General features: G+C 44.6%; 1 protein-coding gene across 1 annotated transcript; it reads right to left on the reverse strand.

Moving 5' to 3' along the window:
* Window positions 1–548: 548 nt before the first annotated feature.
* LOC122624644 (transcription elongation factor S-II) lies at window positions 549–1,379 on the reverse strand. Its single transcript, XM_043804302.1, has one exon. The coding sequence runs from the start codon at window positions 1,280–1,282 to the stop codon at window positions 794–796; it is 489 nt and encodes a 162-aa protein (XP_043660237.1). The 5' UTR covers window positions 1,283–1,379; the 3' UTR covers window positions 549–793.
* Window positions 1,380–11,691: the final 10,312 nt, after the last annotated feature.

Below are 11,691 nucleotides of genomic sequence, written 5' to 3' on the forward strand. Positions count from 1 at the left end.
GGAAGCCTGGGAAAGGCGCATTTCCACTTTGTTTATTCGGTTTCTTTTTTCTTTTTTTGGTTTTTAATGGTTTTTTGGCCAAATGGCCAATTAATGCGATTTACTTGATTCGCTTCTGCATTCATTGTTGCGCTGCGTTTACGACGGCGGATATTAATTAACTTGCCCGCCTCTGCGGCGCAATCATTCCCATCCATCCCATCACGAGTCCACCTATCAGCCCAGTTCGGGTGCAGATCCCAACCTGAATCCCAATCCCCATCCCATTACCATTACCATAACCATAATTATTGCCAATCCGAGTCAATGCCATTAAAGTGGCCATAAAGCAAATGCTCTAATACTCGGCAACGACCCACGCTACACGTATGTACATATAGCCCATCCAATCCCATCTTATCCGATCCTATCCGATACCATCAGATACCACCCACTCGGCGGAGATCATCCCAGTGAATGATTCATTAAAGTGTAAAGTGCTAACTAATAGTCACAAATTTCATTAAATCTACGCTGCTCGTTTTTTATGCATGCACACATAGTACATACATATAGTACGTATATTGTTGAATGTTTATAAAACAGCGATTTGCTTTCTTGCTGGCGAACAAAGGAGCATCTCTGTGATGTGCTGCTCACTTGATGGACTCATTGATACCCTCTGGCATTTGGGTACCTAGGCAGCTTTCGTTTATGCAAATGTATTGTATGGAAATCAGTGGAAGTGGAAGATCAGTGTTGTAGTTATGTTACAGCTGGCATCCTGCGGAGTGATCCTTCCGGGGAGCGATGACTAGTTCTTCCAGCGGTTGCCGCACTCGTCGCACATGACGAAGGTGACCATGGGCTCGTCGCCGTCGCGGGTGTGCAGCTGGATGCAGTTGCGCTTGTGGCAGCGATCGCACTTGAACAGGTCCGTCTTGGTGCCCTGGAACTTGGCCATCTGCGCCTCGTTGATCGAGTCCTGGACGAACTTCTGGCGCATCTGCTTCAGATCGTCGCTGGCCATCTCCTCCGGCGTCATCCGCGCCAGCTTCTCCACGCCAATCAGTCCCAGCAGGAACTTCTCGCGCAGTCCCGGATTCTTCGGATCGCGCAAGTTGGCCAGCCGCGAACGGATGCGATTCTTGTACTTGACCTGGCAGCTCTTCAGCTCCACGTAAATGGCCTCCTCCAGCTGGGCGGCCATGTCCTCCGGATCGCCGCATCCTTGCGGCAAGTCGCCCGCTTGCAGGGCGGCCGCCAGCATCTCGCGGCACTTGATGCGCACTTCAAAGGACATGGAAAAGCTGAGTTGCTTTAGTCACAGAAAACGGAAAATTCAATTCAACTTGCTGTTGCTCTGAAAAGTGGGGCTTCGAATGGCAGACGTCAGAACTGACAGGCACTGCGAGGAAAACGATGTTAGAAGTGGGCATAATGTTGAAATATTTCCTTTATTACTTCTATAATATTACACATATTTTTAAATTTTAAATTAAAGTTTAGTTCTTGAAAATCCTTGCCATAATAGATCGCTATTCCATTACGCCCGCTGTTTGGTTCCCCCAAGAAAAAGAAAGGTGCTAAAATCGACACTGAGCGGAAAAGCAAACACAAATGGAAATGAAAATGGAAATCGAAATGATATTTCCCATTTAGTCTGTATGTTGGTGTGTGTGTTTGTCGTTCTGCTTTCTTTGTGCGCCGATGCCATTTGATTTCGCTAATCGCCTACAACAAACAGCGCGAAGATGATCTAATTATTGACGCACGAATCCCGCAGAAACACCAAAAACCAAAGGGAAATGAATAATAAAAAAAGGAGGAAAATTGCAAAACTGAAAATGGAAAATGGAGAATGCTAGATGGAGGTATTGAAATATTGAAAAGCCAAACAACAGCGACGAGGCAGCCGCAAAAAAAAGCCAAACGAAATTGCCAGCGAAATTGAAAACAAAATCGAAATCATTATCCAAGTCATTAGCTCTTTAGCAAGTTTTTGTTGCTGTCGCCTTGTTCTTTTTATTGTTGCCGGATATAAATCTGCTAATGTACTTAAACAAGCAACCCACTCACACCCCCACTGCCACTTCCATTCGCTTTCGTGCCACTGTGCGTGCGCGTTTCTCTAGCGTTTTAAAACGCCTCCGCCGACCTTCAACTGTTAAACTTGACGACCTCAGCGAAATGTAAACAGCCGCCACCGAATCGAAGCTGCCCAAACACAAAGATACAAAGATACAAGTTACCAGATACAAATGTATCTATCAATGGTCTGGGGAATTGGTTCATGGCCGAGTGTTGACCTTGGCGGCCTTTTGTCTTTCGCCTTTCGGCTTTTGGCCAACAAGGCATTTGGCTTGGTAAACAGGCCGCAGAACAATGGGAAAAGCCTGAACCTTTGTGGCCAAAACAAATCGCTTTCTCTAGATTCGGGGAAATGAAATGTGAGTGTGGAAGATTTATCAATTTACCAGAGATACAACTTCGCAGATTATGAATTTCTTTATTGCGCTTGCAAAATAATCAATTGTGGCTGAATAAAACGGAAAATCTACCACTTAAATAGTTGAATGCAAGTATGCAGCAATTTCCCACTAATTTACCTCGATCAATTTGCATTTTCCAAGTTACTAAAGTCCAATTGCTGGATGGACAAATGGATGGATGGAGGGATGGATGGATGGATGGATGGAGGAATGGATGGATGAATCGATGGTTTCCCATCGGCGGAGTGCAGTTACATTCGCTGCCTACTTGTCTCCCGCCGAAGCCAGCCCACTGCCCACTGCCACGCCCCCCGCCCGCTACGCCCCCGGCGTGGCCTTCTTTCACCTTGGCTACGTGATGCCATGGCGTGATCGTGTAACAATGCGAGTGATTAGTACGCGCCGGCGTTCAAAATGCGCAATCCGCCGATGGCAGCGAACTTTACCTTTTTTTCTTCGTCGTTATCGTTGTTGTTGTTGTTCTTATTGTTGTTATTGTTATTGTTGTTGTTGGACTGTAGATGCAGTTTTGGTTGCCGCTTCATAAACGGGCTATATGCGATTTCCGGCTCATTACGGCAGTCGATGGGCATGAAATGGGCTAGAACCACATAGGTTATTATGTATAACTAAATATACTAATAGATGATATATGGCACTACAGCTTCAGGAATATATGCCCACTTTTATAGTAAATATGCTCAATAAATACTATTTAGATTCGGCAGTCCAAGTAGGCTCTTTAAGATGAACTTAATGCCTCGACTCCACTGGGTATTCGGAAGTTGGCACGCCGCATCTTCAGAGTTCCTGGATGTTTTCCTTTGCAGTGGCCTTTGTTACCGCTGACTGTCCGACTGTCTGACTGCCTGACTGCCTGACCATGTGTCTGTCTGTCTGTCTGGTGTTCGCAGCTCCTCTGGCCGCCGATCGACAGCCACATCCACATCCACATCCACAGGCACATCCAGTGGATGCATTGCAGCATGCGCGCATGCGCCGAGCACTCCACTATGCAACTGGCGGCCGAGTGAAATGATTTAGTGTGATTTATCTGCGAATTCCTTCTTTCAATCTCTTCTCACGCCACAGATCGCCGCGGAAAAGGGCCTCTGGCCTCAGGATCTGTGCATCTGTGGATTGGAGGATCGGAGGATCGGAGGTTCGGGAGGCGGAGGACAGGCTGGCCACATGGAACAGGGAACATGGATTATGGAGATGGAGCTGGGGATGGAGCTGGAGCTGGTCATAGCCGGGTTAAGCCCTGTTAAATGCGGCGCGGCCACGCCCACCGTGGAGGGAAGGTGTTATAAAGGCGATAATAAAAAATTATAAGCTATGCCCCATAAATTGGCATTTAATAGTTGAAATTTACACTGAATTGACAGTGGCTCGCAAAAGTCTGCGGCGGCGTGTGTAGGCATACTAAATTATCACGAGCTGTTCAGGTAGGTCTTCATGTATACCCACATTCATATTCACATTCACATCCACATTCACATCCACATCCACATTCACATGAACATCGAAATGCACATCCACCCGCCGCTGAAATTCTGGGGAGGATCAGACGATGCCCAGTTGGCGGAGCCGCTGCCGAGGGCAATCGACCGCGATTTATGATGCATCATTATAACAATTTTTATTATGGTTATATTTTGATACGCACGCCAGCGAAATCATGCCCGTTTCTGAAATACTCGTCCATGGAAACACTCGTACAGTGCTGCCCATTTTATAAGCTCATTTTCGCACTTCCTTTGCCTTTTCCCAAAATATTAAGTTTTCAACCTTACCTTCTTTTTTTTTGCCCTTTATGGCAGCGATTTATTGATTGATTTGCGGCAATAAGAAAATCTATAAATAATTTTAATGTAGCAATGAAAACCTTCCCACACTTAATGGCTGCACTTATCTAATCTAATATTTAAAAATAAAATACACACCCTCAATGCAGTGACATAATTTCACTACAACTACCAACTACATTCGTTTGAATAGCGATTATTCTATCGACGGCGACAAGCTAAAATAAATAAATAACGTACGCAGCTGATTAATGAGTTAATTAAATCATTACCATAAATCAAATCAAATATCAATACCCAGGTTTGTTTAGCTAAACGCTTTGTGGGCTGTTGATTGTTATTGTTTGTTGAAAATACGACCTTGAGTTTAATGAAAATTATAATAAAATAATAAATAATTAACAGTGATCAAAAATCCAAAAAAAAGTAACTATCAACTGAAACTTTGTGCAGTTTAAATAGATACTTTTTCATGACAAATGAAAGCCCTACAGTCGCGATACGCACCTTGCGGCGATGAGTGTCTTCGTTTTGGGCCAGATCTTATCAGCTGGCCGCGTCCCCAGACTTTTGGCCATTTTATCTGGCTCTGGCCCACTCCTGCCCTCCGATCAGCGTAATCATCCTCATTACAGCTGATAGTGGCCAGAACAACTTTATCTGATTCGTGTTGCAATTCGCCGACCTCGTCCGCTCCACTTTGTCTTTTTATTTCTTATTTCCCCAGATATAGTATGGTACATATATGTATATCTTACATACGCATATCTTTATGTATAGATAGTTACTCCTGAAGTTATGGGGAAAATACTCAGAGGTATCTGGCTGTTTATCTGCCTTTACGACCGACCATCAAAGTCTTAACACATTTTCAGTTCTGTTTGTCCTCGATTTGTGTGCCTTATTTGCCTGTTTGCTTATTTTATTTCATTATTTCGTGTGTACACCATTTATTTATATATTTTGTACACTTTTTGTCTCTTTTTATTTTCGTTTTATTTTCGTTGGAGTTTCGAGTGTCAATTAGCGAGGCATTCGCTAATAGAGTACTTAGGGCCGATTACCGGGGTGAATCGAATCGGTTAAGGCCCAGTTAATCGCAGTGACATGATCGTCGGCCTGGAAAGGGGGGTTCTGCAGCTCCATCTCCCCCACCCCTCCTCCACACACACACACACACACACCTCTGTGCTGTGGCAGACAAGCAGGAGGCACAGAAGCATGGGGCATGGGGCACTCGCAAAGTGGAAGTGGAGTGCATGTTGCTGGATGTATTAAAATTCCAACAATTAGGGAACATTTCACATGCCTTTCTAATAGCCAACAACGTGCTTGGCAACCCAGAGGGATCCGTGGTTCCATGGATCCATGGATCGCTGCCTCGCTGGCTTGGTGACTTGGTGGATGGATGGCTGGATGGGTGGATGGGTGGTGTGGCATGGAGTGGCATGGTGTTTTGTGCACTCAGATGCAACAAGTTGATAGCCGGAGCTAGTCAAACCGCTTTGCTGCTCACTCACTATGCAATTTCACAGCAAGCGGCGTTGCATGGGCGGCGGTGGTGGAGGCGGGAAAGCGGAGGAAAAGTGCTGGAAAAAGGAGCAACTGCGGCAACAAAGGAACAGCAAACTGGAAGCAGATCAGCAGCACATCAGCATGTTGGCATGTCAATAATCTTGTACCAGTCGTGTTGGAGGAGTCCCACGTGCACTGCGCGAAAGGGGTAGTGACAATGTGGCAGCTTAAGATACACTTAATTTACTATTTTACTGCTGTCTTTAAATTGAAGTATATATATAACTAGTATATAACTAGTTATGTACATCATACATACATTTTCTATGATTTTTCCAGGTGCAACTGGAGTTGGGAAAAGCAAAAACAAAAGCAAAAGTGGCAACAAAAGCAAGACAAGTTGCAAGTCAGCCAGACTGGTTCGAGATCCCTGTCGCAAAGTCCCCGACCGAGATAGCGATCTCGATCTCGTACTCAATACCAATTCCAATTCCAATTCCTATCCCGAATCCGAATCCGAATCATTCGCCAATGGACGTGACTTGCCACTTCCGTTTCCAGTTTGCCACGCATCGCATTGAATCGAATCGAATTGAGTTCGATTGAAAACGAAATCCGATTTGTGCCATCCATCAATTATATTCGCACTTTCCCACCACGATCTGGTTGCTTCTCCCACTCCTTCTCCTTTTCCCACATCCCCAGAACCCAGTTCCCAGTTCCCAGATCCCAGTTCTCAGATCTGAGAACTCAGTGACCACATCCCGAGGTTCTCCTTGTTGTGTCACGCTTTGGCCACAGGCAACACCCTGCAGCGCGATCGCACCTAGGTACGCCCACCCATCGCAACGCACGTACGTGACCGGTACAGTGAGCACGCACCGAGTGACAACGGATGAGCTGGCGGTCAATAGAGTCTTCTCAGCAGAAGACTCAGATAACTCAGCACCTAACTGAATGTGTGACTAATACAAGGCGTAAATAAGTCAAACTCAAAAATGAAACCTAACTAAAACGGTTTGTAAAAGGCGAGCCATGTTTCAAATCAATGCTCACTTTTTTGTATAAAATATTTGCATATTTGTAATAGTTCTATAAGCCATTTCAGTTCGTATTTAATTTTATTTTATATTTAAATAGCCTTAGACTTTAATATTAAAAGTTTTTCACTACAATAGCAGTTTCGCTAGATGGACTGAGATAAACACATTAGAGTGTAGAACAGGAGGAATTGAAATGCAAATGATTGGCTGCCATTGAATCGCAGACCTCGTCAAACTGCCACCCCCACGATCCCTGGGATTCCGTACCCCTAATGCCTCCATGTTTCCATTCCCAATTCCAATTCCATTTCCATTTCCATGCTGACAACGAGACATTTTGGGACGTGGCCAGCGAAATGACGCGAAGGTGGCCAAAAAGCAAAGCCACATTTAACATTTAACAGCCAAATAGCAAAAATCAAAAGCAATGGCAAAATCAAAGCCCGAGCACCGTGCCAACCATCAGCCATCAGCCATCAACCACCAAGCAGCCAGCAGCAACCACTGACCACTGAGCACCACATATAGCACATATAGCGCATATAGCACATATGTGGCATATAGTATATATAATATGTACATATGCTATATGGCATATAACAACCACCGACATGGACATCGACATCGACCCTCGCACGTTCCACGCTCCATTGACAGAAAACAAATTTGCATTTGCCAGCCAGTCATTCCGCAAAAAACGGGGCACTCTCAAAAGAATCGTATTTGAAATGGGGAAGCATGAACCCGACTGTCAGTCCAGTAAATTTCAATGCAAAAAGTGTTATTATTAATAATTTATTTATGGAAAAATTATACAAAATGCGTTCAAGGATTATGTATATTAATATAGCAAAATTATGGATTAAGACAAAGTATGAATGCCTTTTAATTTCATTCTTGTCTCTTTCCGTGGAAAACTGCAGGGTAGCATGCAAGTCCAGAGGGCATATGGCGAAAGCATTTCCCTGACTAATCACGGCCAAAGAATCCCATTAGCAAAGGTCCAAAATAATTCGCAAATTATTTGCGTTAAGCTGAAGATTATGTGCTAGAAATTAATAACGCGCTGAGTCAAGCATGCGAATGGCCACATAAATCTTGTGATGATTTTAAAAAGATTTGCATATAATTTCCACACTGGGCCTCTGGCTCATATAAACATGGTCATGTTCCTGTTTTATTTTTCTCAAATATTGCAATAAGTTCTTTGATATTTAATTAGCAGCAGAGCCAGAATTCTGCACAGTTTAGAAAGTGTTTTTTTTGTATTTTTTGCCTTGCCCAATCATGTGTCAGATTTGGTTAAAAGTTTTTGGGAAACTACGTAAATCGAATATTTGGCAAAAGCACAGAACTTGTTTCAACCAGAAATCACCTAACCGAAGGGGGATTTCTAGTAATCCTACAATGGGGGTTTTGGGTTCTCCTTTCGGCGGCTTAAGCTGCCCCACAGTCCACGTTGCGTATACGCCATGTCGCACTCGAAAGTTGCGCATACGCCGCGTATGCCCGATTAGCGAGCTGGTATCTGAAATACATAAATAATTGGCCAACAATTTGCGCTGTCTGCGCACACTGATTTCACTGATTGGGCCATCCTCCTCCTCCGCCTCCTCCTCCTCCTCCTCCTCCTCCTCCTCATCCACCTTCACCTCATCCCGTCCCCGTTTTTCTAGTTTTCTAGTTTTGGTTTTGGTTCTGGCTCGGCATTGTTTTGTTTTTTGCTTAAATTTTGAATTTTGTGTTTTTTTTTTTGTTGATTTTTAGCCCTGTTATCTCGACGATATATCTGCGACCGGTGGTCGGTGGTCGATGTGGTTCGATGTGATGCTCTGTTGCTGGCTGAGATGCTCGATGCTCACTGTGCCGTCTGGTTGGCCATTGCGGCATTGTCTTAATTATCTGCGGATTTCGTACTCAGGCCGTGACTATCTATTGCCGCCGCCGTGGCTTGACTCATCGCCATCATCACCTCGATTCGCATCTAGCATCTAGTATCTAGCATCCTCCTCCTCGTCCACGTCCACGTCGTTGTCTGCATCCTCGTCCACAGCCACAGCCACATCCACATCCATAGCGTCGTCATGCCCATTCCTCGTTCGCATTCCCATTCCCAGCCTCATCATCATCGTCACACAGCAAGAAATGTCTCAATGCTTTCCAATGCAATTATGTGTTAAAAGCATACGAAAATATACAAAATCCTAACCAACTTTGTACAATTATGAACTAGAACGATGGATTGTTAAGTACAAGTTTGACCATTCAGCATTTGCCCCCGATTCGTAAGCAGAATTTTCGAAGAAACTGCTCTTGTTGGATATTAAATATTATTGTTTATATTATTGTTAGTGGTATTAAAGAAATGTTTGCTGTGCAGTGGAAAGAGCAGCAGCCACACAATCAACGTCACCGACTTGCTTCTATTTTTCTCTGGCAAGATCACGCGCCTCTATGCGATCGCTGATAAAATTCTATTTTTTTAGCCCAGCCGCCCGTCTGCGTTTTTTGTTTTTATTTTGCCCACTCACTTTTTTTTTGCGGATTTATTGTATTTATTTTGTTTTTATTTTGGACAGCATTGCCGCCGGACGGTGGCTATAAACATTTGCATTTGCTTAGATTGCATTCATTTATTGAATTTGCATCATGTGGCCGGCTATATGCGCTGTATATGTATATATTATACATGTATATCTGGATAGCTGTATCTGTATCTGTATATCTGGATATCTATAGCTGTATCTGTATCTGGATATCTGTATCTGTATCTGTATATAAGGATAAGCCCCGCACGTGCCCCTGACTCGCTGATCGCGTGCTGTTTGTTTGCCCGTGGCTCTTTGTTTGTTTCCTTCTCCGCCGGTTTGTTTGCTTTGTTTGCTTACCTTGCCAACTCGCTTGCGCCGAATGCCCCCCTTTTTGTGCCATCCCCCCTCATCCCCTTATTGTGGCCCCCTTGGACCAACGCCCATGCCAAAAGGCACTAATTGCCGCCGCATTTGCAGCTGATTTGGCGCTAAGCGAATGCGCGCTGCCAGGCAAATATTTATGGGGTCATTCCCGTCTCGTGTCAGCCGCTGGCCAAACAGCCAAACAGCCAAAAAGCCAATAAGCCAAAAAGGCCAAAACAACTAAGCGGCTAAGCAGCTCAAATAACTATGGCCCTGAAAATGAGCGAGTCGCTAATCCCATAAATAATCAAATTGATAACTGTAGGAGCCGTAGTTGAGTTACTAATTGTTTACTAAGTTAAGTAGTACTTTAATTTCATTTGTTTGCTAAGAAGTCGCATTTCCATGGCATATTCTATGCATGTATATTGGTTTTAAATATTTATTTATATATTATATATATTTGCAATCATTGTTATTCTTTCGCCAGCGGTGCATTGCCCAATTTCCATCGAAATCACTGCCATTTTCGAGCTTCTCGCCGATTTCCATCACGTCGCAGCCTCGACCGCTTAGAAATAAGTCGGAAATTCAGCAATTCACAAACTCAGAAGCTCAGAAATTCAGAAAGTCAGAAAGTCAGAAACTCAGAATGTAAGAAACTCAGAAAGTCGGGACTGGGACTTCGACGTTCGATCGTGACAGAATATGAATTGAAAGGGAAACCAGATTGTTTGCACTCGACTATGGGAAGGTACTGTCCACTGTCCACTGGCCATTGTCCACTGGCCTATCCAAATGCTTCTGAGATCCAACCAGGCGATGCGATGGTGTGTGTGTGTTGTAGGCGATGGTGTGTGTACTCATGCTTACACACATTCCGAGCCGGTGAAAATGTTCTACAACTTTGGCGAGTGGCTATTTTTAGCCGGCCAGCACTTAGCCAGCGAAATGCAGTAACACAAATAAATAACTTGGCCAACAGTTAGATGTAGTACTAGTACTTATACTCACACTCATACTCGTACATTAGTATGCCATTTGTTGTTTCTGGACTTTTTGATGGATCATCGTGACGTCGTGACGTCAGCAAATGTTGTTTGTTTGCTGCACCGCAACAAAGGCGCAAAATATTCGGCATATTTGTGGATATTTCTGGCTGTCTCGAGTTTCAAATGCGGTAGTAATGGATACAGCTCCTTCCGCCTTGCCACATCCACATCCACATCCACAGCCACGGCATTGCGGGCTGTCCTAGGTTAGTTTTCACTGTACTGCTCGTCTCACCAACCGTGGGGCGCTGGCGGTGGCGGTGGGCGTGGCGCTGCCAAAAGCTTCTGTCCGCCATGCGAAAACATTTCAAATGCCAGGCTGCACTGGAAAAAAAAGAAACCAAGTAAATGGTAGTAAATGTTCATTAAGTCGTATAAGTTGTTAGCAAATGCAATGGAAACTAAAGCACCAAGTGCTCATTCGTCCTGAAAATTCTGAAATAAAGGTTACATAAAATTGATTGGATAATATGGGATGTTAAATCACTTTGAGTTTCTAGCAAAACCTAGTAAACTGGGCATAGATTCATTAGAAATCGCTGAGGATCAAACTGAAACGAAAGTATCTCGGATCCTAACGTTCTGCTCTTGGAATGGGATACACATGGGCACACATGAGAGGAGAGGAGGGGAGGGGAGAGGAGAATCCGCTTGGAGCTGGCGATTCGTGGGGTGAGGAGGGGGAGAGGGGGAGAGTGGGAGAGTGGGTGGCGACAGTGGGAGAGTGCCGGCACGAGAGAGAGAGAGCGCTGCCGTCGCCATCGTCGCCGTCGCTGCCGCCGTCTCTGTCTGCGTCTCTGTCTGCGTCTGCGTCTCTGTCTGCTTCTGCGTCTGTGTCTAGGTTCTAGATCTAGGTCTATATGATTATATGGCGGAAACTTCAGTTTGTCAAAGATCGCGACGACCGA

This window comes from Drosophila teissieri, chromosome X (assembly GCF_016746235.2).
Source record: "Drosophila teissieri strain GT53w chromosome X, Prin_Dtei_1.1, whole genome shotgun sequence".
In the NCBI taxonomy this organism is placed as follows: Eukaryota; Metazoa; Arthropoda; class Insecta; order Diptera; family Drosophilidae; genus Drosophila; species Drosophila teissieri.

Bases quoted from the DNA above. Each gene is read 5' to 3' on its own strand.
- LOC122624644 (XM_043804302.1), bottom strand. From the start codon at position 1,282: ATGTCCTTTGAAGTGCGCATCAAGTGCCGCGAGATGCTGGCGGCCGCC.